General features: G+C 57.6%; 9 protein-coding genes across 9 annotated transcripts; 3 read left to right on the top strand and 6 right to left on the bottom strand.

Moving 5' to 3' along the window:
* Positions 1-90: 90 nt before the first annotated feature.
* Positions 91-591, bottom strand: INS49_015394 (uncharacterized protein; the record flags this gene model as incomplete). The annotated part of the gene is made up of 1 exon (XM_043176075.1): positions 91-591. One exon carries the CDS (start codon positions 589-591, stop codon positions 91-93), a length of 501 nt encoding a protein of 166 aa, XP_043019530.1.
* A 680-nt stretch (positions 592-1271) lies between these two features.
* Positions 1272-3140, bottom strand: INS49_015393 (uncharacterized protein; the record flags this gene model as incomplete). The annotated part of the gene is made up of 5 exons (XM_043176074.1): positions 1272-1331; positions 1393-1610; positions 1666-2448; positions 2532-2645; positions 2723-3140. 5 exons carry the CDS (start codon positions 3138-3140, stop codon positions 1272-1274), a joined length of 1593 nt encoding a protein of 530 aa, XP_043019529.1.
* A 1244-nt stretch (positions 3141-4384) lies between these two features.
* INS49_015392 (uncharacterized protein) lies at positions 4385-5149 on the bottom strand (the record flags this gene model as incomplete). The annotated part of the gene is made up of 1 exon (XM_043176073.1): positions 4385-5149. The coding sequence occupies one exon, from the start codon at positions 5147-5149 to the stop codon at positions 4385-4387; it is 765 nt and encodes a 254-aa protein (XP_043019528.1).
* Positions 5150-8129: 2980 nt separating this feature from the next.
* Positions 8130-10091, top strand: INS49_015391 (uncharacterized protein; the record flags this gene model as incomplete). The annotated part of the gene is made up of 4 exons (XM_043176072.1): positions 8130-8281; positions 8343-9781; positions 9896-9959; positions 10031-10091. The coding sequence occupies 4 exons, from the start codon at positions 8130-8132 to the stop codon at positions 10089-10091; spliced, it is 1716 nt and encodes a 571-aa protein (XP_043019527.1).
* A 374-nt stretch (positions 10092-10465) lies between these two features.
* Positions 10466-12735, bottom strand: INS49_015390 (uncharacterized protein; the record flags this gene model as incomplete). The annotated part of the gene is made up of 2 exons (XM_043176071.1): positions 10466-11103; positions 11160-12735. 2 exons carry the CDS (start codon positions 12733-12735, stop codon positions 10466-10468), a joined length of 2214 nt encoding a protein of 737 aa, XP_043019526.1.
* Positions 12736-15103: 2368 nt separating this feature from the next.
* On the top strand, positions 15104-16734 carry INS49_015389 (uncharacterized protein; the record flags this gene model as incomplete). Its single annotated transcript, XM_043176070.1, has 2 exons — positions 15104-15411; positions 15489-16734. The coding sequence occupies 2 exons, from the start codon at positions 15104-15106 to the stop codon at positions 16732-16734; spliced, it is 1554 nt and encodes a 517-aa protein (XP_043019525.1).
* A 447-nt stretch (positions 16735-17181) lies between these two features.
* INS49_015388 (uncharacterized protein) lies at positions 17182-17628 on the bottom strand (the record flags this gene model as incomplete). The annotated part of the gene is made up of 1 exon (XM_043176069.1): positions 17182-17628. The coding sequence occupies one exon, from the start codon at positions 17626-17628 to the stop codon at positions 17182-17184; it is 447 nt and encodes a 148-aa protein (XP_043019524.1).
* A 1824-nt stretch (positions 17629-19452) lies between these two features.
* On the top strand, positions 19453-20872 carry INS49_015387 (uncharacterized protein; the record flags this gene model as incomplete). The annotated part of the gene is made up of 3 exons (XM_043176068.1): positions 19453-19545; positions 19678-20567; positions 20635-20872. The coding sequence occupies 3 exons, from the start codon at positions 19453-19455 to the stop codon at positions 20870-20872; spliced, it is 1221 nt and encodes a 406-aa protein (XP_043019523.1).
* A 236-nt stretch (positions 20873-21108) lies between these two features.
* Positions 21109-23261, bottom strand: INS49_015386 (uncharacterized protein; the record flags this gene model as incomplete). Its single annotated transcript, XM_043176067.1, has 4 exons — positions 21109-22053; positions 22256-22352; positions 22624-22856; positions 23019-23261. The coding sequence occupies 4 exons, from the start codon at positions 23259-23261 to the stop codon at positions 21109-21111; spliced, it is 1518 nt and encodes a 505-aa protein (XP_043019522.1).
* Positions 23262-25872: the final 2611 nt, after the last annotated feature.

The following is a 25872-nucleotide window of genomic DNA, read 5'->3' as shown; positions in this document are numbered from 1 at the left end:
CAGAGACCATTGATACCGGGATAGGATCCTATGAAAATGTGAATAAAAGTCCAACTTGATACAGAACTGTGCACGCCCCTCTGCTGTAGCCTATTCGGACTTATGGAGATCCTTCCTCATAACACCCTTCAAACTCTCCTCCGAAATGGTAATATACTTGTCCGGTGAAACGCTGTCCTCAAAGGGTACCCTCAGCCACTCATCAGCCTGCACGATCTTGCCTCCCTTCAATTTCAGATCAATAACGCCCGAATACTGGAACGGTAATCCCGTGGCCTTGCGTCTTCCCAGGTCGTTGACGAACACCCCCTTGTTGACCGTCCTGAAGCTGCAGTACCCGTTCCCCTGGTCGTCGAGCTCGGCCCAGTAGACGGGGTACTGCTTGTCCAACCAGACCTCAAAGTCGTCATGGGCGCCGTTCCAGTGCTTGTGGTGGCGTTCCAAGTAGGGGAAGGGGACGTGGATCTGCGCGCCATGGTCTGTCATGAACGAGTCCTTAGAGAAGAGGGCAAGCAGTTCTGTCGGGTCCCGTGAAGCCCAGGCCTTGCAGTAGACTTCGGGAAGGTCTCTGAGATCGAGTGTCCCGCTCATGGTGCTGAAAATACGAGAGTTCTTCTTGATGTTGTTCCGTATCAATTGTCTTCACGTTCAAGAAATGGAGTTCATGCTGCAAATTTCACAAATTTGTCCCGCAACATCGTGGGGTCTTTATAAGTGATGGCGGGGAGGTCGGATGCGAGCTTGGGGGAGCTCCGTCGTCGAACTTTCAGGTGAAACCGGACACTCGACACAGTTTGGACGGCTCGCAGTTGCGACGTACATCTAGGTCAAGGGTTCAGGGAACTCAATTTTTTGTTCCCCTGTAGGGAAATCCTTATGTCGCGAATTAGCGACCCGGATCTGGTCAAAATTCACTACAGATTTAGAATAAACTAGCACTGTCCGTTTGCCCAATAAAACGGCCTCGTGGTAGCCAGCTCGAGGCATAACACAAGGCTAGGAAAGAGAATGAATCGGATTGGGACCAAGGGATAACTTGAAGCGATAATTCTTTGGTGAACATGCGTGGTTAGATTTCATGGCCAATGGAATTCGTCGAACTGCAAAATAGCACTGACATTGCCACTTGATTACTGTGTTTGTGATCGGTGACCAACCTTTTCTATAGCTCTGTTCAGCTTCAATACGACATAAACTACATGTCTGGTATACTTGAAGGGCCACAGAATTGTATGTGACAGTATGTCCGAGTCTGGTTCTCGTTAACTGTCCTATGCTATCAATGCCAGTCTCACGAAACGCCATGCTACAGCAGCCAGACCGAAACCGACCTTTTGATAGTCATCAGCGCCGTCCACAGAACAAGCTGATTGCTTACGCGCAAGTACTTACCGCGGCAACGTAGAAAGGCAAGCCTTGCAGGAGGCCTTCCATACGCATGGATTTGGCAAATATCCTGAGTAGTATGGGGTCGCCACACATTCTGCCGATGCCTTCGACAATCTGAGCAATGCCAAAGGTGCTCGCGCGGGTGTCCTCGTCCGTCCATGACGTGACGAGGGACAGCACCGCGACTCTGGTCCCGTATCCGGTTGCGAAGAAAAGGGTAGCTGAGCCGTGTGAGTACCATGCGAAAACTGGCACGCAATACAAATTTCCACCTACCGCAGATGAGCCAGTGCATCGAAGATGCGAGGCCCATGAACGTCGCGCCGACCGTCAGGATAACGAGACTGATGGAGACAACATTATAGTCGATGAGCTGCGGCATGATATGCCACCTGGATGTGAGAAAGGCAACAGTCTGCGGGAGAATGACGAGGAACAGGACGATGTTGCTCGCAGCGATGACCGAGACCAGCATCGCCGTCCGCGACGTCGGCCACCCGAACCGGACCGCGGCGTACTGGAGCAGCACCGACACGGTCCCCTGCCTGAGGGCGCCGATGAACAGCACGAAGAGGGCGAGCAGGATGTTCCTGTTCCTGACCACCGACAAGAGGCTCCTCCGGGGCCGCACGTCTGGCTCACCTGCGGGGTCCGCCGGGGAGGACAGGAGCCGGTCCGTCTCGCGGGCTTCGCTCTGGTCCTTGTCTGACGAGCTCGAGGAGCGCCGACTGCTGGTTGTCACCGGCGACTCGCGCACCTTGTGCGTCTCTGGCATTACATGCAGGATCGGGAAGCATGTTAGCAGAGAGGCAAGGCCGACGCCGAAAGGGATCAGGAGATTCCTCTCGATGGTGACCGAGGCGAGGGCTGGGGCAAACAGCTCGCAGACGAGGAAGGTCGAGTACAGGTAGTAGAAGTAGCGGCTCCTCTGCGCGGGAGGGCACGAGTCTGCCGCCATGGCGTATATGGTGGCGTTGGCGGACGACAGGTTGCCCATGAGGAGGAAGGCCGACCCGGCCCAGATCATACTCATGCCTCGCTCCTGGAGTCCTCCCATGCCTGGCGTGCCGTGGTGGTGAGCTTGCTTGCTTTGCTTGCCATGGAGTCGCGTCCCCGTACGGAAACAGAAAAGATCGACCTACAGACAAGGAGGATCCAGCATAATTGCAGTATGGGTCCCAGCACGCTTGACGCGATAACCTTCTTTCGCCCGACCCTGTCAGCCAGGACACCCATGGGTATGGCGGTAACAAGGACTGCGGAAAAATTGTCAGTCAGTTGACTTGACAGCCACCTTCCGAGGGCCAAAACCCGGGTTCGCAAGTAAGCTTACTCGCAATTCCGTCAAAGAGGGCCTTCCAGCTCCTGAGACGCGCCAGCTGGTACTGGACATCCGGGTTCTTGCACAGCTCGTGCGGGATCCTCACATCCGGGAGGGAGCCGTGCCCACCGCCACCGCCGTCGCCGGCGTAGTGGGATCGGCAGACGTACTGCTCAAAGAGAACGATCTCGGGCACGATCCTTATCTGGTCGTACGTCTGCGTGAGGAAGTCGAGCCCGATGCAGGCCAGCCTGACCCAGAGGGGCTGGTACCCGGCGCCGGCGCCGGCGCCCTCGTCATCGTCGTCGTCGACTCCTCCATCCCCAGCCGCCGCGGACCGGTCCTCGCTCTCGTGATCACCGGCACGCCGAGTCTCGTTTTCTTCTTCCGCGGTGGTGCCGTCCGTATCGGTGATTGCTGTCCCGTCCATGCTCACACATGGGGGCCCGCCAAGGTAGCACCGGGGGATTAGAGTTGAGGGAAAGAGGGCCGGGGGGGGGGGGCGCAGGCGCGGGCGGACGGGAGGTGGTGAGGCCCTGAAAGGACAGCAGTTATTCCAGCCGGTGTCGCGGATCCGAGTCAGCTGTTTGCGGGTGGCCGGCCCGCTGGTGACGCCACGCGCTACACTGTGTGGTCACAGGCACACACAGGGCAACATCCCGCCGTGGGGGCACTTCTGCCAGGCGCCGGCTAATGCGGCTTGCAGCCAGTCATGTCACGGCTGATCCTGCAAGTCATGGCCTGTCAAGTGAGCAGGTCTTGTACGCGTTTTCCAAGACCTCGAGGCAGATTACCCACATTGGGATCACAGAGTTAACATACTCAAATGGGACGATCTGTTCGCTCGTCATAAGCTCTTTTCGTATATTTAATCAAGCTTCATATTTGACAATGCTAAGTTGAGATGGTTGTCCTTGCCTCGCCGGTGGGGAGCTGCCGTCTGAAGGACAGGGGATCCAAGCATGGGACATAGGGGGTCCATCCAGGCAGGACTCATGCGCCGCGCGTCGATCATTTCTTGGCTTTTTTGAGCAACGGTTATCTCTACACTACTACGATGTTGATTCTATCGTTGAAAATTGGAGCACAAGTTCCAAGATTCTCTGATTCTCACATGCCGGTTTTTGATGTCACCACTGTGTGGTCCAAAGGCTCAGTGCCCGAGATCTACACGGCAGCGGAAGACCCGGGAACCGGATCACTCCAGGAGATGGACAAATGGATGAACTCCCTCCCACTCCACCCGGTCGGAGGGGGGTACCAAGTAAATTAAAGGCAGGCACGCGTGATAGTCCCATATCCACACCAAGCTTTTGCGGGGTGGGGCCAAGCCGACGACCTCTAGTCAGTTCGTGTGTTGCGCCGAGGAATTTCATTTACCATAGATCACGACATCTGGAGGGACCCATTGTAACTAGAATGCAGAAAACAAATGCTTGCTTGCTTGCTTGCTATGTCATTGATATCAGCCTCCGGCTGGGAATATATACATCATACGCATCAAAACCATGTACATGTTGGCTGAAGAATATTGCCAAGTGAAGTTGTGATCGTTCTCCTCATCCGCCCAAGACAGATAGACAAGGGAGCAGCTTGTGAAATGCTGCAGAAATCAAAAAGCCACTCCTGTCTTTGCTCCTTGCCACGCAGCGCCCGTCAGAGCAAGAAAGACACTCAGTTGTGCTTGCCGTTTCCGGTGCAGAAGGGGACAGGGTAGGTGGTGCTGTTGCACAGCCTGATGGGGCCCTGGACCCATGTCATGTCGCTGTACGTCTGGTCCGAGTACGAGTCGGAGGTGAAGGCCTCGTACGTGGGGGAGTCGGTGCAGCCCTTGACGAAGTTGCCGGTGATCCTCCTGGTCAGGGGGTTGCTGACGACCACGCCGTACTGGCCCGGGACGATGAAGTAGGTGAAGGTCTGCGAGTCCGACGTGGTCCACGAGTGCGAGTAGTCGATCTTCATGCTGACCTTGAAGAGGTCCTTCTCGACCGTGTAGTCGGCGCCCGTGCCGACGGTGATGGAGTTGGAGACCGAGTAGCCCTTGGTGACGGCGACGGTGGCCTGGCCGCCGGTCGCGCCGATGACGGGCGACATGGCGACGTCCCAGTTGGTGAACTCGGTGTCGGTCAGCACCTGCATCTCGTTGAGCTCGTCGCAGCGGCGGTCGAGGCCGATCTCGTTCTCGCCGACGTTGGCTCCGATGGGGATGGTCTCGCCGGCCAGGGCGCGGCGCTTGTACTCCTCGGCCCGGGCGCGCGCCTCCTTCTCCATGCGGCGCTCGAGGTCGGTATACTCCCAGTCCTTCATCACGTCGAAGCCACCGTCGGCACGGGGGAGGATGACATCATCGTGGAAGAGGATCCTGGGCTCCTGCTTGGCCGGGGCCGCGGCGGCGAGGCCAACCAGGGCCAAGATGGCGGCTGAGTTCGTGAAAAGCATCGTGAGAATGTTTGTGTGGTTTTGCGGCTGGCGCTACTGTTGGATGTGTTCGTGAGGTAGGGGGTATCGAGTGATGCACAGACCGAGAAAGACTGTGAATTGCCTAGCAATCAAGCAAAAAAGACTGTATGCTGAAGAGAATGTGATCTTTAGAGAATGGAAGAGGGCGGCTTGGCTATCAAACAAGCCTCGATCAACCATGCGTCCCTCCGGCTCGTTAAATAAGGAGAAGGTCGGACGAAGCTCACATCCTTGACAGAACTCATCTGACTCTGCTGACCCCGAGAGCGCGAAATGAAGGCATTGTCAGCTCCATTCCCTGCCCGCTTCCGTACAGCTCTCTTGCTTATTGCCCACATTTCGTAGATCTTGAATCGAGTCATGCCCGTGCTCCCAGCGACCACGCCTCCAGCAGCTCCAATGTCGTTGGACGAGAGCTCTGGTGCTCTGGGATCCCCTTGGACTCGCCCCTTGGGGCTCAGCCTTGGGGTCCAGGGGGGGTCCAGGACCATGTGATGCGTGGGGAGGGCAAGCCTCGTGAGTCGCTCACAACGTGCGCCCGGCGCAGATAACGGGTTTGTACACTATCGAGCGGGCTCCCAACAGACCGGCTCGCTGAACCTTGCCCCCAGGGATCCGGCATGCGTAGGGCCCACTCAAGCACGCTAGGGTCGGCCGGCTCACAGCCTTGTTTTAAGGTTGGCCAATGACTCGCCCCCCAGATCTTCTGCCATTCTTAGCCTTCCAGGACATTGAGACGAACCACCCTGATCCGCTCTCAGGTTTCAGGCCTCTGATACCACCGAGCACTGACTCGGGCCCAACTGCACTGAAAGCGGTCAGATTACAGATCCGATGGGAGACGAACCATTCGGCTGAGATCAAGATACGGTGCACATGGCTGCAAAAGCCCCCGACTATCGCGGACATGGAAGAGTCCGGGGTAAGGTCCTATACAGCCGATTATGCGTGCACGCTGCTGTGGCGCAATTAAACAGCATTATCCCTGAGGCGTGCGGCCTTCTTCCGAGTTTGCCGTATCTCGCCTTCGTGTGCATGTAAACACATATTGTGTCGCTTAGCACTGAAGGCCTGGACCGTTACAACGACCAAAATAGCGGGGTCCCAGGAACGCACTGACAGGATCGATATGCGCTCAAACGAGAGACACTGATGATCTCGCAATGGTCTTCTTCCGACTTGTAATTGAATTTTCTTTGTAATCTGTACATGCTACGATAATCCATTCACTCAGCAACCATACATTTCATTACATATACGGCGATGTCCTTTTGGCCAGGGCCGGCCGACCTCACAGCCACAGCTTCAAACACCGAGCTCGACAATCTCAACCCCGGCAAGTCAAATTGTGGTTAAGCTCCTTCGTGTTTCGGTTATCTTGTGGGCAGGGGAAAGGGGCGACTGGGTCCAGGGCAAGGGCTCTAATAATAGGTGACAAACAATTGCGTGCTTGTTTCGACTGTGTAGCATGGCATGGAATTGTAGGTGGTGCCGTTCACAATCCTGATAATCTTATAATACTTTTACGATCTTATCCAGTGTTGACAATCGCATCCTAGTGCGTAAGTCACTGACAATTTTCAGAACGGAATTTCTTTCCACGTGAATGATTTGTAACGTTACAGTTTTTGAGGATGGCTGTTCTCCTCAGGTTCAACATAGACAGACCAGCTGCCAACTCATCTCTACCTTACTGCTGATCGATCACGATGCTGCTTGAACATCTTTCTGGATTTCAATGTTTAGAGTGCATTTTCATTAGTTGCAAATGTTTCGTACTCAACTGCGTTGGGACATAGGAAGGAATTGTTCTACTGTCGGCCGCTAGCTACGAACCTGCACCAGTTTCACCTTTTCGAATGACAGCCCACCGCTTCTCCCTAGCTCTTCATTTCACATGATCAGATGTCTTTCCAGCGCTTATCATAGCTGTACTCCACAGAAATGAAATCAGCTATCCTGTCAAGACTAGGCCAATGAATGAGCCTTGGGTCACTTTTGAGTCAATGTCCCAAGGTCCTGAAACTGAGGAACGGGTTTTGGTTCATCTATTTTGGTTGTTGTAACTAGTGACTCTAGACCCCTTTCACTCAGCACGTTCCAGTGACTGTTACAATCCGCTTAATTAAACTAGGACGACGAGAATCCTCTCGCCAATAGTATGCTAAGTTTCCATGAACCATCGCAGAGCTAAGATTCGTTCTTCTAACGGATCCAGGTGCCACCTCTCACCGCATGTCGGACACATCGTGTGTTGATTCCGATGGCAACGTTGGGCTGCCTTCTTTTATTCCAGATCATGTCAGTCTTGCTACTGAAGACATTATGATATTCTCTCGCGTGTCTAGTCTTGAGCGAATGACAGATTTATTTGAGTAGGGACGGACGGCTGCTAGTTACATTGTAATCGGTATTGAAGCCAAGCGTTTGCCATGGCGGCTGACCTTGTAGATCTCAGTTCATGAAGGTTATGTTGACACATCATTAGCTGTTTACGGCTTGCCACAGGCCCAACACGATGAAGCCGGTCACTGCCCAAGGGACTTTAGTGGTGGACACGGACTTGGCTGAAAGCCTTGGTATGAGTGTTCGGATATCATCACATTGAGCCGGTCTGGCCCCCCCAAGAAGTTGCCTGAGTGCCTGCTGTGTCCTTGCGATACCGCTCCGATATGTGACCTCGGCGTGACTCGATGCGAGCTCGAGGACCTGCAGCAGTAGCGCCGACAAGTCGATCAGCAGCCAAGCATCTACTAGTACTCGGCACTTGGAGGCCTACTCGAAAAGTAAACTAGGATTGCACATGAACACGCGAAGTTCGCAAAAAGTTTTTGGCCCAGTTTTACATTTTACACCCACGCTGAAGTATACAGAAGACTCAATCAACCCATGAGGTTCTGTCAGATTCTTCTCATCGGTACCTCGACTCCCAAGGAATCCCACAGACTAACATCACACGATGCTCATGAGCTCATTCCAACATCACGAGCATGACGTCCGATGCCCCATTATACCCGTGGCAAACCCGCCCGCCGAGCTCCACAAATCATTGCCGCCGACCCGGGGCTCCACCGACATCGCCGGACTAGAAAAGCCGACTGGTCCCCCTGGGTGGGAAAGGGGGCCGAACAAGGCTCCAAGAATGCTATACGGTTTATCCCCAGTCGAAGAGCTTCAATGACGCCTGCCAGGAAGCGGGCCATGAAGCAGTCACCGCCGCCATGGACACACCGATTTCCGCCGCGCCGACCCTAGCGGGAGACCTCACGCCCCCGGCCGGTCAGCCCCTGAGCGATGCCGCCGATTCCAGCCCCGACACGGCTGGCGAGTCCGATCACGACCCCGAGCCCGGCTACGGACCAGACGAGAACAAACTCGCCCACCCGCCAGCCGAGAAGCCCCGCCACCACGGCGGCACCACCAACAGCGACGGCGACGGCGACGTCGTCGGCTGGGACGGGCCGGACGACCCAGAGTGCCCGCGCAACTGGCCCGCGCGCCGCAAGGTCCTCTTCGTGGTGGTCACGTCCGGGATGATCACGTGCGTCTCCTTCGGGTCGAGCGTCTTCGCGCCCGCGGAGCACGTCTTCGCCGAGGCCTTCGGCGTGCCCCTGGTCGTGGGCCAGCTGGGCGTCGCGCTCTGGATCCTGGGCTTCTTCGCGGGCCCAATCTTCTTCGGGCCCGTGTCCGAGCTGTTCGGCCACCTGCTGCCGCTGGCCGTCGCCGTGGCGGGCATGTCTGTGTTCCAGATCCCGATCGCGCTGGGCGGCAACGTGCGGACCGTGTTGACATGCCGGTTCTTCTCGGGCGCGTTCGGGAGCGGCGCCTTTGCTGTTGTGTCTGGGACGTACTTTGAGCTGTACGAGCCGATCCCCCGGGGCGTGGCGCTGGCTTCCTCGGGCATGTCCATCAACCTCGGCGCCACCATCGCTCCGGTTGCCGGGGCCTTTCTCTCCTATGAGGCCCACTGGCGGTGGACGGCCTGGGTGACCCTGATCTTCGCCGGGGTCCTGTGCCTCGCTGCGCTGTTCACCGTCAGGGAGACGTCGAGCCGGAAGATCCTGCAGCTCAAGGCGAAGAGGCTGCGCTTCGAGACGAGGAACTGGGCACTGCACGCCAAGTCCGAGGAGACACCCATCGAGTTCCACGACATTATCCAGCGGTACCTCACCAAGCCGGTCCGCATCATCGTGCAGGAGCCCATCTTGGTCATCCTGACGGCCTATCTCACCCTGGTCTACGGGATCCTGTACCTGTCCTTCCAGGCCTTCCCGGCCGCGTACCAGCAGCGGGGCTGGTCCGTCCCGATGAGCAACGTCCCGTTCCTCGCGGTGCTCCTGGGAGTTGTGTCGGCGTTCCTCACCTGCTCGCTGTACACAGTGACGTACTACAAGAGGCGAGTCATCGCAAACAATGGCATGACGGAGCCCGAGTGGCGTCTGCCTCCCATGGTCCTCGGGGCTGGTCTTCTCCCGCCTTCCTTGTTCTGGTTCGGCTGGTCGGGGAACGTGCATTGGATATGCCAGGTCATCGCGAGCTACATGATCGGGTACGGCCTGCTGCTCATCTTCATCACGGGCATCGTGTACCTTGTGGATGTCTATCAACATCGTAAGCTCTAATCTTCTCCTTTTACGTTTCCCCGTCTGTTGTGCTTTGGACGGTCCGAAATACACCGCTCTAGACTCCGTGGCAGGTGATTAACACGTACTTACCCCATGCTAGACGCCAACTCGGCCATGTCGATACATGTCATCATCCGGTCCCTGATTGCATCTTCGTTCCCGCTGTGGGCGAACATCATGTACGATCATCTCGGCATACCGTGGGGGACTTCACTGCTAGCGTTCTTGTGCATAGTGATGCTCTGCGCGCCGGTTACATTCTACTGTTTCGGGGCGAGGATCAGGAGCTGGAGTAGATTCTCAGTCAGGAGTGCCATATAGAGAACTAGAAAGCATAGAAAGTTCTGAAATTGTAAATGCTCGCTCGAAAGGCCTGGCATAGTTATATACTTTTTGTCCTGATTCCTACACCCCCCGCCGGGTGCTGCTCACATATGGTATCAAGGGCCCGACTTCCTGACAGCCCAAACGCCATAGAGTCAAGGTGTATTGCGCCGCCCCCAACAAGACTGAACAACTCGAAAGCAGTATTGAAAACAAACATCGCAACCTGACCCTTTTTGCAAATAATACACAGACTGCCGGTGGAAACCTCGACGGTCCCGTCTGGTATGGGTATCAAAAACCATCAAAGCACTCCCGGTATCCCTAGTCGCCGCTCTCTGTTCGCTCATGTGCCTTCCGACGGCGTCCCGCGGGCGACCTTCTTGCCTTTACCCTTTCCCTTGTCCTTGCTCGCCCGGCGCACCAGTATCGGCAGCTTCTTGTCCAGGTAGCTCCTGACCTGCGCCGTCGGGGCCAGTATCCTGCTCGCCCTGTTACTCCTGGAAGCCCGCTTCGCCGCCCTCTTCTCCCGCGCGTCCTGGCCCCGGAGCGCCGGGTGCAAGCCCAGCACCTCGGCCGGGTCGCCGCCGGCGCCCTCGCCCTGGACGCTCCCGTCCTCCTTGATCTGGAAGTCGCGCACCTGCGTCGTCGAGTTGCGCGTCAGCGTCGAGGGGCGGGACGACTCCGTGCCGTTGGTGCGGGTGCTCGAGTCGCGCTTCGAGACGACGGTCTTTGAGGAGGAGGCCTCCGTCGTCGCCGTCGTCGTCGCGGAGCGCGTCCGCCCCACGCGCTCCGACTTGTCGGCCTCGGGCAGGACGCCGTCCCAGAGCTCGACGGTGCGGATGGAGAAGGCCGAGCCCAGGATGCTCTCGAACAGCCTCTCTGCTGTCATCATCAGGGCGAAGGGCTCGTCTTTGTAGACGGCTATGATGACGCCGTATAGGACTTCGCCTTTGACTACCCATGATCCCGACGCACCGGGGCCTACGGAACTCGGGTTAGCATAATCACAATGAGAATATTTGGGACGAGACACGTACCGAGCGGCTGGGATGTCTGCACCCTCCGCACACGGAAATTCCTCCCCCGGATGATGAAGCACACCGAGCCCCATACAAGCTGCGCGTCAGCAACGCGGCCCCCACCACACAGGATATACACCGGCCCCTCGTCAAGCGCGGACGAGCTAGCCGACGCGGTCGAGTTGATGCTGACAGGCTCTTCCGACCCAGGGGGCACGTACCGGTTGCGGACAGACCCGGGCAGGTCGCGCAGGCGCAGCATGGCAAAGTCGGTAGCATTCTGGGGCCGCGAGCGGTTGAGGGCGACGTCCCCGCGGGAGTTCATGGAGATGCCCAGGAAGTCGATAGCCGCATCGCGCGTGGCCGCCTGCCACCCCTCGACATCACTGACCTCGAGGACGATGGCGTCGCGGTCGACGGCCTTGCCCTTGGGCGTGCGCAGGTCGTCGTCCCCCGCCGCCGCGCCGTCGAACGAGTCCTTGAAGATGCCGCTGCTGTCGAGCATCGCGTGCGCCGTCGTCACCCCCAGCACGTACTTGCCGTTGACCTTGAGGAGCCCGCCCATGCGGCAGAGCCCTTGCTGCGTGCGGAACTTGTCCTCTTGGACTGTGACGCACACCAGCGCGCCGCACGCCGTGTCCTTTTGCTGGCAGTCCTCGACGTGCACGGAGAGGACGGCCCCGTTCGACAGCTGGATGCTGTCCTTGGCGTCGCCCAGGTCCACGTCGACCAGCTTCCTGTCGCTGCTCGCCTCGATCCGCCCGCCGCCCTCGTGGATCTCGATGTCGGTCTGCAGGTAGTCCAGGCCCAGGGCGACCTGATTCAGCGCGGCGGCCGTGACGACGTTGCCTGCTAGTGTGCATGACCTGTACAGGATCCACACCGTGGGTGCCAGGGTCACCGTGCCGGTCGCTGGGCTCGCGTGGCCGGACATGCGGAGCTCATACGTGATCCGTATGTCCTGCTGGCTGAGGTGTGCGCAGATCCCCTGCAGGTCCTGTTGCAGCAGCGGCAAAGTCTCCGTCTCGAATTCCACGAGCGCCTCTGCTGGCGGGTTCACGACATCAGGCCATCCGATGTAGAGCTGGTGGTTCTTGGAGAACCTGTATATCACGGGTGAGTTCAGGTCATACTCGTAAAGTCCGAGACTCCGTGGCCATGGGCTGATGTCGGTCATGGGTGTCTGTTCTGATGCTGGCGTAGCCGTCTGGGTAGACGTGCCGTCGTTGTCGTGCCCATCTGAGAATAACGACAGCAACGATCTGAGGTAGCCCCCGCGCGACGTCCCAAGTACCGGCAGGACGGGTAGCGAGCCGACGGCATCTTGCTCGTCTGGCTGGGCTGCGGTTGCTGTGGACGACCGGGTGGACGACTCACTCGGTCGAGAGCTCTTGGCCCTGCCATTCTGCTGCTTGGAGAGCTTCTGGCCGTCGCTATCTGAGGTGCGGGAGGACCTGAATGAGAACAAAGAGAATGGTATTGACAGGCGGTTCGCGGCCGCACCGGACAGCCTCTTAAGACGCGACTCGGAGCGCGGGATGGTCTCCGGGTCGTCTGTCGCATCGACAGGGCCGTTATGGTCGGGCTGATCCATCAATGCGTCTGGACTTGATGTCCGCGGGGTCCGCGACGGCCCCGGAAGAGGCGGAAGAGTTTATGTGCTTTACGGCCTCGGGGGTATGTTGTGGGCGCGAGGGGGGTTTCCATTGATTCCCGGTGTGGTCCGCATGAGATGTCGTCGTCGAAGGAAACCGGGGCCTGCAGGCGTGTGCATTTAATGCATGAAGCACGTCCGCGTCGCGTACCGGTAACACAACAGCAAAACGTGTGGCCAGCTTGGAGAAAGGGCGAACCTTAAAAATCTCCTCGGCGCAGGAAACAAGAGACCTCCTTGGCCGCTGCACTAGCCAACTGTCAATGGATGAGTGCATCTGAGGCCGCTAGAGGCTCAAACACAGGGGTGAGCTGGTCGGTTTGATGGTGCGACGCTACGTCTGGTGGGATGGCGGACTGTCCGATACCACATGCTATACGAATCCCGTCCGAACTATCAAAGCATGCTGCGCACCTCTAACTTCTACCGTGCTATGTGTCGCAAGCTGACGCGCTCAGGTCATCTTCGGTCCCGGAGCTCCGGTGATGGTTCCCAACAGTCATGGAGATTGAAATTCTTTCGCCAAGCCTAAACTGAGAACATCTCTCCACGTCTGCAGTGCGACCGTTTGGCAAAACCGAGGACTACAGGCACATAAATGTTGACCAGATGTGAAGATCAGTGTTCATATGCTTCGCCAATTGCTGAGCTGGCCTCTTCTGGAATGGATTGTATGGTGTCAATTTGGCTGAGCGCTGAGATTATCAAATATGCCACAGCACCCTAAGCATACGATTTACCTAGTCTCGGCCCTTTTACAACACATCACGGCCCGAACGACATATATGGATGAACCTAAAATGCAGATGATGTGTGCAATCCGAGTCATGGATGCTACTCATCTTATGTGCTTAGCAGCCCCTACAACAAATTGCTGAGCGCTGCTTACTGCATATTCCGTCGATGCACATGATCTCTCGTGGCTTTCATGCGGGTCTGATGACGGAAAATGAGTATAATAGTGAGAAGCTGAAGTCGTCTCCACTCCTGCAGAAACCCAGTGTATGGAAGAGCAAAGCACGACAGTAGTTGCACGTGAGCGTATGCCGTTGAGACAGCCGCAAATGTCTACGTCTAATCCTTGTACAAAGTAGTTTTGTGTATAAATAGCATCTGCACCGAGGGACACAGTCACCAGACTTGGGGCTTATTGTACCAATTAAGGATTTGTTCACATGCGGTACAAAATTCAATCCATGGGTACTGAATCTGACAATAGATCTGTCCAGGCCATTGACCGTGCAGCATTGTGGAATGAATTGAAAAGTCGCACTGAGATGAATATTCTACAAGGTGGTGTGTTTGTTGAGGCAATTCACCTGTCAAGTGCTCAATGCTCCGGGAATAACGACGCATCGGCCTTCCCACGTTTTGGCTACTGCGCGCCGCTCTCCCGACGAAGCACCCGTCCAAATGACGTAGTCATGTAGCATTTGCCTTACACGTAGTCTAATTCACCGATCAGGGCTTTGAGGGTGGAGCCGCAAAAAATACCAACAGCGGCGGTCAGTGAGGGCCTGGACACAGTGCTAAAAAAGCGAGAGCGCGAGCGAAGGATGTTCGCGTCGCGAGGCGGTGCACGACAGCCACCGAAATCCCTATATACGTCGCCTCCCAGCTACCGTACCTGAATGCCGGGCTGGGGCGGCCAAGGGACCAGACCCCACGGGACAGGCCTGCCCAAGTGCCTTTTGACAGATCCGGCCGTGGGGCCCGGCGATTCTCCCCCGCACCTCCAACTCTGTTCGAGGTTGCTGGCTGTGCCAGAGCTTCCGGATGCGCCATCCGCGGGCCACGATCCGAATCCGACGTCTCACAGCTGGCAGAACATGCAGAAAGACAACGTATGCGTGTGTGCGTGTGTGCGTGTGTGCGTGTGTGGAATCGAAGGCTACGAAGCACGTCGTGGCATGTGAGCAGGGCGAAGACCGAACGGGCGAGTGGCCGTCGTATGCTGTGGCTGGATGCCGTTGTTGGCTGCCGGTCCCGAGAGGCTCCCACAGCCACGGGCTGAACCCCCGAGACGTTACCTGTCATGGTGCAAATAGCGCTCTTCTGACTGGACGGACAGCCTAAACACCGCTGCTTTGGGGGTATGGGGACGACTCAGGGGACAGGTGAAAAAGGCTGGGGCCCGGGTAGCCATTTGCAGATCCCGGAGCGGAGCAGGGGTGGGCCGTGATGGTTGAGCCGTATTGAAATACTTGACGCGCCCCGGATGTCTTCTCCAACGCCAAAGCCATTCCATCTCGACGGCATGGTTTCCTGGCGGACACATCACACCTGAGATACCCTTCCCACACTTGAGATGGCCATAGTCAACCTGTTCCTTTCGCCGTGGGCGCTCCTCGCAGCCCCAGTCCTGCTCGTCGCCTGGTACTTGTATCCGTACCTTGTCACATACGCCGACCTTCGAGGCATCCCCGCGCCGTTCCCCGCCCAGTTCTCAAACCTTTGGCTGCTCTATGTGTGTCGGCGCGGCGACCGCTACCTGACCGCCGATGAGTTGCACAAGAAGCTGGGACCGGTGGTGCGCATCCAGCCCAATCATGTCAGTGTGGCCGACGACGAGGCCATCCAGGTCATCTACGGCCACGGCAACGGCTTCCTGAAGAGGTAAGGAGCATCTCATCCGGCGTGCCTTTTGTCTTGATTCATGTACAGCCCACACTCACTCACACCGTGCACGACAGCGACTTCTACGACGCATTTGTGTCGATCCAGCGCGGGCTGTTCAACACCCGCGACAGGCACGAGCACTCGCGAAAGCGCAAGATCGTCAGCCACACCTTCTCGCTCAAGTCCATCTCGCAGTTCGAGCCGTACATCCACTCCAACCTGGAGCTGTTTGTCAGGCGGTGGGACGACCTCGTCGCCAACAACGCCAACAACAGCAGCCCGGGAAAGACACCCACGGCGCACCTCGACTGCCTCAAGTGGTTCAACTACCTCGCCTTCGACGTCATCGGCGACCTGGCCTTCGGCGCCCCCTTCGGCATGCTGGAGCGCGGCGAGGACCTGGCCGAGGTGCGCGCGAGCCCCGAGTCGGAGCCCATCTACGCGCCCGCCATCGAGATCCTCAACCGCCGCGGCGAGGTCAGCGCCGCCCTGGGCTGCCTGCCGCAGCTCAAGCCCTGGGCGCCCTGGCTTCCCGACCCCTTCTTCAGCCAGGGCGCCGCCGCCGTGCAGCAGCTGGCGGGCATCGCCATCGCGCGCGTCAAGGGCCGCCTGGACAACCCGCCACCCATCGACCGCAAGGACCTGCTCGCGCGCCTGATGGAGGGCCGCGACGACAAGGGCGAGCCCCTGGGCCGCGAGGAGCTCACCGCCGAGGCCCTGACGCAGCTCATCGCCGGCTCCGACACCACCTCCAACTCGTCCTGCGCCCTGCTGTACCACGTCGCGCGCACGCCCGGCGTGATCGAGAAGCTCCAGGCCGAGCTGGACGAGGCCATCCCCGGCGGGCCGGACACGGTGCCGACGTACGAGCAGGTCGCCCACCTGCCCTACCTGCAGAACGTCGTCAACGAGGCCCTGCGCCACCACTCGACCAGCGGCATCGGGCTGCCCCGCCAGATCCCCGCCGACGCGCCCCGCGGCGTGACCATCCGGGGCCACTACTTCCCGCCCGGGACGGTGCTGTCCGTCCCCTCGTACACGATGCACCACTCGCGCGAGATCTGGGGCCCCGACGCGGGCGAGTTCAGGCCCGAGCGGTGGGACGCCGTCACGCCCCGGCAGAAGAACGCCTTCATCCCCTTCAGCCACGGCCCCCGGGCCTGCGTGGGCCGCAACGTGGCCGAGATGGAGATGAAGCTGATCGTGGCCACGTGGGCGAGGAGGTACGACGTCTTCCTGCGGCAGGAGGTCATGGAGACGCGCGAGGGGTTCCTGAGGAAGCCCCTGGGGCTGGAGATTGGGGTCAGGAGGCGGGCTTAGGGCTGGGGCGGGCGGTGATGTGGATGGATGGTCTGGCATGCTTTTGGAGGAGGGGGTGGTGTTTCTGGTACATATCTAACTTGTGCATTGCTTTTGGGCGTCTCCATAGTCTGTCTTGGGTGTTGGGCTGCACATCTGATCATCTCAAAAATCCTCATCCCATCTCGTCCATCTCGTCGACCAAGTGTAACCCCATCTAACCAGCGGATTACTGTCTCATGTCTGCCTAGGTGCTGGACTATTCAAGTAAGACCATAAAGAAACCACAATATTTTTTTTGTATTATATTATTAATATAGCATAACTAAGTACAGGCACAACTCCCATAGTATCCCACATTCCTCCTCGGAAGATAGGCGATCGACAACTGTATTGCAGCTTGTGCCGTCTTGGCGGTATGTAGCCTTGCAGTGTTAAAGAGACTGCATCTGTTCGGCCCCACGGTGCCTATTTACACTTCCTCTCGTCCATCTTTCCGTATTTGTCATCGGTTGCCTCCCAATATGCAGCAGAAACGTGCCACGACTGGCAGAAAAGGGGGGTGTCGAACGCCCAGTTGAGAATGTGGTTCAAGCCGTCTTGAGGGTGCCCTGCAGGTCCGCAGTATCCACGAGAGACCCCGCAGAAGAACGCATGCTTCTTGAGATTCTTCCAGAACTTGTCGCACAGAGGGGGCCAAGGCTGATCGTCGACACCTTTGATGTAGACGTTCCAGCGCCAACTGAGTCCCAACATACTATTTTTCCTTTCGCACCAAACTGGGATGTCGTTAGGATCATCGAGGGCAGTGGCATTGAGCACAGTCACAGGGGTAACATCTGCATCGGTGGGAGCAGCAGCTGTAGTGGCAGCCAACGCCATCATACAGGTGGAAAGAATAGAAGACGATTTCATGGTGGACAGAAGGATGTTTCGAGAGGAGGAAAGCGTAGTTGTAGTAGACAGTGATGGATAGAGATCAGAAGAAATCAAACTCACGACGACGAGGAGAGCGGTTATCTATATATGCGTCGTCACTCGATTCCGGTCTGTTTACTTGTGGCCTATGGGCGAGCATCGGCTATGGAGAAAGCGCCGTTTGCATTTGGGTCCAGACGATGCAGAGTCCATGCGGGCTGTTATCATTAGCATACGCTCCTCGACAGGCTCCAAAGAGAGGCATACGAGCAGACGAAACATATGCCTAGGCCGCAGAGAGGATGGACGAAAGTTACCGGTGCCACGGCCAATTTCCGCTATGGCTCACTAGGGAGTTACTATGAGAGCGGTTCACCTGTTCAGCCCTGCTGGTGCTATGTGCCTGATACGAGCGCTCGCTAGTCCTACCAAACCAGACCCTGTCACTAGATTTCGCGATGACCTTGTGAGATCTCTGACGAATATTTTGACGAATAGAGGCAGCAGGAAAGAGACCCGAGCTTGCGATCGGTGCCATTTAGCGGAGTGGTTCCAAGCTGTGAATGCCGAGGTTGAGTAGCTGGTGGGAGGTTCTTCGAGGAGGGGAGCTCCTGAATGAGTTGACGATGGAGTGCCGACCCAATGGACAGGATGATGGGACTGGGGAATGACCTCCTCATCGAATCTTCTAGTTATCCTCCGCACAGATGTCCCACCCATCGTTTCTCCCTGTGCCACACGCTCGAGAATGGGCGGTGCTATCTCCTCAGCGTATCCCCAGAGGATTGTGCAATGGTTGATGGTTGAGATTGCACGATGGAAATTAAAGAAGAACGTTGCGGTCAGGACGTGAAGATAGAAGCAGATACCTAGCAAAGCTAACGGATGGCTCCAGCGCAAAAGGGCTGAACAACACGGCCTGTCTGTCTGTTCACAATCCATTACTATGACCTGCACGTAGCGAATAGCTTGAGCACCTGACCGAGGTAATGCCAAATACCTTTCGAATACTGCTCTTTCGCGACAGCGCTGGAATCCGCTTACGAAATCGTCTACATTGCTCCCATGCTTCAGGCAGAGCGGCGTGAACTACGCCTGACTTCAAGACTTGCACCTGGCACCGGTCCGTCAGAATTGAGGTCACGGCTAGTTTGGACATTCTCAGTCTGCCCTCCTTCTCAGGATGATACGTGCATGTATATTGCGGTCGGTCGCAGCCCATAAAGACGTGTGTCTTGGACTACCTGGTACGCTGCTGAAGTTGTGAACCTCAGAGGAGTTTATAATTTAACGTGCACGTGAAGCATATATATTTCATTTAGAGCCTGGCAACAGATTGATTATCGAGCTAGACCATACTGATATAATTTTTTGTATTAGCAAGGGGAAAGACTCGGGGATAGGAATATTGCTCCGCAGATGTCATAAACAGAATCGGGATAAGGGGTTACCTTTGAATACCAAGGTATAGTGAATGAGCAGGGACGAGAAAAATAAAAGAACTAATAAGTTCATCTTCAAAGACGCAGTTGGCCATAATGATCCAAAATTAGCATCCGTGCTGCCGTGCTACCCGGGCCGCGGCCGGGTGGGTTTGGTTGATGGATGCTGGATGAGGGATTGATGCGACAGGGACAGCTCCACCCCTTTTCACAAGCCGCGCAATCCTCCGACCGCCACGAGCACTGTACGGAACCCAAACCACCCCCCAAACCTTACGTCGCTGCAGATCCAAGCAACGTGTTCGAAGAACCACACCATTCACGGCTTCCAATCCGAACTCAGTCCAGCACGACATGATATGACAAGACGCAGCACAATATGGTAGGCGTGGACGAGTATGGCCTCAGTGTCGCCCGCACCCGCGGCTTCAGGCTCGTCGTCCTGGCAGGAGCCGCCCTCGTCGTCATCTGGGTCCTGGGAACATCGCGACTCTTCAACTCTGGCGTTCGTCCCCCCCCCCTTTTGGGACCCCCTTTCCCCCCTTCGCTCCCTCTTGACAAGCCCGTCATCACCAATACTAACAGACACGACCCCAATGCGCAGGCCAACTCGACCTTCCGCCTCATCCCCGTCGGCAGCAGCGCCAAGCAGCAAGATTCACACACAACCACCACCGAGACCACCTCGAGCCCGACCAACACTGCACCTCCCCCAGGGCCCCCGATAGTCGGCACAGGCGACGACTTCTTCGTGGTCGACGCCCTGCACCACGCCCTCAACCCCCCTCCGCCACCGCCGCCGCCCCCACCGCCTCCTCCCCCTGAGGTCCCATTCCCAGACAACGTCGCCGTGATAATGGAAACCGACCCAGCGCGCGTGCCGAACCTCGTCCCCGTGATCCTGCACTTCGCAGCAGTGCTGGGCCCCAAATGGCCGGTGGTCCTCCTGACGCGCAAGGACAAGTGGGTCGAGCCCGCGAGCCCTGCCTTGCGGCGCCTCATGGCCGAGCGGCGGCTGCACATCTACTTCCTGCCCGCGGACACGACCTTCCCCGACCACCGATCCGTCTCGGTGTTCCTGACCCGCCCTTGGTTCTGGGAGCAGTTCGAGAGCGCCGGCCGCGTGCTCGTCTTCCAGGCCGACAGCGTCGTCTGCGGGAACAGCGGCCGCGCGATCGACGACTTCCTCGAGTGGGACCTCGTCGGCGCCCCCGTCGCGCCGCAGTACGGCGTGGGCTACAACGGGGGGCTGAGCCTGCGGAACCCGAAGCTGGTGCTCGAGGTCGTGAGGGACCCGGCGAATGACTTTGCTAGGGACTCTGCCGATGAGGTGGTGGTGGAGGCGCCCAAGACGGAGGAACCGCCTAAGAAGGAAGAACCACCCAAGAAGGAAGAGCCGCCTAAGGAGGAACCATCCAAGGGGGAGCCGCCAAAGAAGGAAGCAGAACCCAAGAAGGATGAACCCCCTAAGAAAGAAGCCGAGCTCAGGCCGGGGTGAAGGCAGGGCAGACGACAAAGTTGCGATGCGCGAAGAGGGCAAAGAAGCCCCACCACCAGCCAGGAAGCCGGCGTGGATGAAGTTCGAGGACCAGTGGCTGTACATGAAGCTCAAGGAGCGGGGCGCCCACCTGCCGGACCAGGAGGTCGCCATGACCTTCGCCGTCGAGACGGTCTACTATGACAAGCCGCTCGGCTACCACCAGCCCTTCCGCTGGCTGACCGAGTACCAGAAGAAGGAGGCCATGGAGTGGTGCCCCGAGATCGGCATGCTGCAGGACGGGTCGCACTTCTTCACCTAGGTGATGGTGGGCACGATTGTCAAACGGTGGCTGGCAGGTGGATGCTTCGCCTTGTTGTGTTTTTTTTTTTTGGTTTTGCAGCTGTGTGGTTGATTGGTTTGTAGCATTGCACGGCGTCATGGGTATAGATTATAGAGAGCCATCACCACGGAGGCTGGAATTATTTGTTGCTATGCTTTGCGAAACCACACCATTTGCTTCCCCCGTTTTGACTTCACATTCTGCCTGGTTTGGTCCTACTCCACGTACGAACCCGGAATGCTCAAGCTACTCTGCAGCGGCGGTCTCGCGGGCGCCAGTCGGTCTTCCTCGCCAACCCCTCTGCGGTCACCAGTCAGATGCACCGGCCTCGTCAGCATCACCGTCGGCCCGGACTTTGCCCTCGCCTGCGACTTCAACGCTTCCTGAGCCCGAATAAGCCTCACCCTTGCTGCTGTCGGCGCTCGCACCGGTCTGCTACCACCAGTCCCCGCCACCGCCGAAGGCGGGGGAGGCGTCGGAATGGCCGCCCTGTCCACGGAGTGCACGTCGTAGTGGCCCTGGTCCCTCGGTTGCCTCAGCAGTGGAGGCCGGGTAGGCGACGAGGAGGCATCATGGTGATAGCTCCCGTTGCCGCCATCGCTACCGCCACCACTGATACCACCCGCAGGCACCCAGTCCTCCGCCACAGTCGACAGCCGCGCCCTCGACCGACTGCCCAGCGGCCCCGGGCCCGGCCCCACCCCGGGTGTCGACACGGGCGTCGTGGCCCCGCTCCCCGCCGGGCTGACCCACCCCGCTACCGTCCGGAGGGCCCACCAGTCGCTCTTCCAGCCGCCGCCTCCGCCGTTTTCCGAGCCTGTTTTCTCGGGATCTGTGCTGTATTGTTGGTACGATTGTTGCTGTTGTTGTTGCTGGTGATGCTGTTGTTGTTGTTGAGGTTGCTGCCGTGCCTCTTTGGGCTCCGTGCACATCGGCGGCGGCAACACTCCCGTCTTGACCGCGATGTCACTTGTGGCCAGCGGCCTCGGCCCACCGAGGCGGGGCCTTGTGTCTGAGGTCTGCGACGCCTCGCTCACCGAGTCGGCGAGCTGCTTCTTGGTCCTGTCGTCGTAGCGTGTGAAGGACCAGGAGCGGGAGTCCTTCAGGCTCGTCGGGGGAGCCCTCGGCCCGCCCAGGTGGGCCTCCCGCCCCTGCTGCTGCTGTGGCACCAGCATTGGTTGCGGTGGTCGCCGCCGCGATGGCTGCCGCGTGCTGGGTGTGGGAGTTTGCCCGTTGGCCGTGGATGTTGTTCTGGCTGCGGGGCCGTGAGACGGCCGACCCGCGCCGGGAGATGCTGTCTTCGGAGGTGACCTCGGGCATCGACGCCATCGCTGCCATGAGGGCGGAGACACGGCAGGTGACGACGCTCGGGGCTCGAGAGTACCGTGCGGTGATGTAGGGGAGATCAAACGGTCGCGATGCTTTTTCCGCGACGCAGATGAGGAAGATCAGTGTAGGTCTGTGAGGAATTTTGTCTGTTAGCCTTTCCTTTTCTCCCTCTCACTCTTTCTCCATCTTATATTAATTCACTCCATTTGCTCGTTTGCTTGCCCGTTGCCCGTTGCCAAGGCCCAGCCCAGCCTGCTGCAATGATCGACATCCCCGGATCAACCGGTGGGCCTTCCTCAGGGATCTAGATGCAAGTATCCACAATTCCACTGTATCACAAGCTTTGGCCCCCATCTCCCCCCCCAAAAAACAGCCCTGTAGGGCAGGCAGGTGGGACTTACGTCGCAGAGGCACACGCAACAAGATTCACGCAGGAGACGGCCGCGGCGTCCTTTGAGACGGACACAGAGACGATGATGAGGGAAACCGCCCAGGCGACAATGTCGATGCGCGCGACGACAATGGCGGAGGACTGGAGGGGTTGCTGGAAGGTGGGATGGTGGACGTGGCTGACCAGCTCACCCTTACGCGCGGCGTGCAGGTGGAGGGCGACATACAGGAAGCCCATGATTGACTGTTTACAAAAGGGGGTTAGTTAACCAAAGTTTTTCCCCGTGAGACAGCATACGGCTTGCAGGATGCAGGATGCAGCCGTTTGTTGTCCGGCCTGCTGTTCATGCAGGGTGGTGTGGTTTATCCAAAAGCAGCCGCGGGGACGTTGTGAGATGTGACGTACCGAGAACATGACCCAGCTCTGGCCGAGGCAGTCGTTCGAGGCGACGTTGTGGCCGAAGACGAGCCCGGATGTGAGGATGGTGATGAAGCAGAAGATGAAGAGCAGCACCAGGTTCGCGAGCACGACCCAGTGCAGCTTCGTGGGCGGCGCATACGGGGACTGCTCCAGGACGTATTGGTCGCTGTCCTTGTCGTAGACACAGTCGTAGGTGCTGGCTGTTGGCGATGGTGACTGTACTTCCATGTTGTTGAGCACTCAATCACTTACCAGGCCCAACATGTCAAGGCTGTAGAAAGCATCCGATTTGAGATGCAGCGCTCGCCAGCTCGAGAGGAAAGGAGATTGGGAGAGCCCCGCCGCTCGAGGGAAGCCCTCCCAAAAAAGATTGTTTTTCATAGTGATGAGTTCCGGATCGAGCAGTGACCTCGAGCCGTGATGAGGTTGGAAGCGATGCTCCTAGGGAATGTCTTAGCGACTGGTGGTTGAGGGCGGAAGGGTCTGAGACAGGAGCATTCCTCAGTGCGGCGTGCTCAAGCAGGGAGCTGGCTCATGAGTCCATGGCCCGATTAGGGCACACACCAAACAAGAGACAAGTAAACGTCATAATCTATGCGTATGTCTATACTACTCAACTCTGAGTGTTCAGGATGTAGGCTCACGAAGGGAAGACAAAGAGATCATCAGGGCTGATGATGATGTGGCTATGACCTGTTCGCGGGCAGTAAAACAACGTGGCTATCCGACATTCAAGGGACCAGGCACGGTAGTGATCACAGGAAGAAGTGGTCACCGCCGCCTACACAAGATGTTTTGGAGCTCAAAATTGATAAGGCGGTTTGGTGATCCCGTTGAAAAGCTCAGCTAGATCTCGATGAGGGAGCATGCCACCGCGATGACCTGCTTAGCAGGACGCTGACTGGCGCTGGCAACTTATCGACGTGGGTAACTGACCCGGATGGCTCAGCGACTGCTGTGGTACGAAGTGCGTCGTATCCTCCCAGCGATAGTTGGACCAATCCAGGATGTGACTCGCACCATGACTTCGATGTCACCACTTGGGAGAGCGTTGAACCGTGATGTCTCACAGCTCGCCTCGACTCACCTCATCCGGTGTGTGACTGTCGAGGCATACCCGAACCCTCTCCAAGATGGGATCCAAGACATAACAACCCCCCCCCCCCCAAAATTCCTGTCACAAGCAATGGAGCGTATGGAGCGACCTCAACTGTGTGTTTTCGTCTGTACATGTGTCAGATGAAAAGAAAACGGTCTGTGGTTAAAGGTAGACTGCAAAATTCTCAAACATTTGACTTATGCTTTGTGCTCATGCAATTTCATGACCGATGGCAGACGTTCAGTGGTACGCCAATCGAGCTGACATAACCACCCTGTCGCCAACCAGGGGTCAATACCAAGCACATGCGAGGGAACAGAGCGATTGGCGTTTAAGCTCCCGCTCCAGTTTCAGGCCCAAAAGTCGACCGCCACCCAGGCCGTGAGCGCTGCAACCATCCTCGACAACCGCTATCAGACGCAAAGGCGCCTGATTGATCTGTGTGACGGCAGCCTCCACGAACATCCGGTCCACTCCAGCATGGAGATTCCCAAGGTATCCCCGCTTACCGTTGAGAGCTTCGAGGCCTTGATCGCAGCTACCGCAGTACAATGTACCAGTGAGGGGGCACAGGTAGGTGCAAGCAGGAAGTCCTTGATGGGATAGTTAGTTCGATGTTTGGTGCAGAACACGGGATGAGCGCGAGGCCGCGTCGGGGTGGCACTGCGGTCTAGATATGTCCTCCCCAACTCAATCAATCCACTGCATACTCAGCCCGTATGAGCCATGCCAGCGATGCAGTGGAGAATACAAGCTGTTATGGCAGACTGGTGATCTGGCAGAGAGACGCTTTGGGCGGTTGGCACCAGGCACCCGTCCGCAGGCGCGCTGCACCAACGCGTGAATCGGACGAACGCCCAGGGGTGCCGGCAAGGTGCGAAGCGCCGTCCTCGAATCACGATGCCAATGAACCCACCCTGGCGGCTACCCAGACAACAGGGACGCCCACCACCCGGAATAGATCAGCAGCAGCCGCTGTCTTTTTCTGGCCGTCTGCCTGCCTGTCCGGCTGAATCGTCGTTGCTGGTGATTTGACTCTTTCCTCTTCTAACCTGCATTGCTCCTCCTGTTGTCAAGGCACAGCGACAGCGACGGCGACGGCGACGGCGACGGTAACATCTCGCTCTGTTCTCACGCACATCCCTGACTCTTCGTCTGTCACCTGCGAGACTGCCTGCTGGCCTTCCTGTGTTCTGTAACGACCGAGTGCAGGCTCCCAGCTCATCTCGTCACCCCATTTCTCGAGTGTTTTCCTGACTGGGGCGCCTGTGTCACTCAATGGCATTGTCTATTCATCGCCTGTTGTCTATTGTTTAATCCATTCATCCATCCATCCACGTCCTCGACTGCGCCTTATTCAGGCCTTCGCCGCCGAAAATAAGCTCCGTCCCCCAGGCATTGAACGGCTGGACCCACACGCCTGTCAATCCCTAACCATCCTATTTTTCCTCGTCTTTGCCTCGCCGCCCGCATTCCCGCCCGCTGCTGGCCCGCTTGCCTCCATCACAATTGCTTGCTTGCATTGTTATGATCTATTCAGGCGCACGTACACGCCATCTGAAAGCCAATAAAAGGCACTCATGAATATATGAATAGATCCTTTGTTTCTGCCCACATAATATAAAGTTACAGCGTTGCCTTGGACCCGCCAGCTTCGGGCTCGACTTGCTCTTTTGGATCTCCTTTCTCCAGCCGAGGCTTCACAACAGAACAAAGGACTCACCCACTTCCTGACACAAC

Source organism: Diaporthe citri (assembly GCF_014595645.1).
Source record: "Diaporthe citri strain NFHF-8-4 chromosome Unknown scaffold_9, whole genome shotgun sequence".
NCBI classification, from domain to species: domain Eukaryota; kingdom Fungi; phylum Ascomycota; class Sordariomycetes; order Diaporthales; family Diaporthaceae; genus Diaporthe; species Diaporthe citri.
This window is presented reverse-complemented; position numbering and strand designations above follow the sequence as displayed.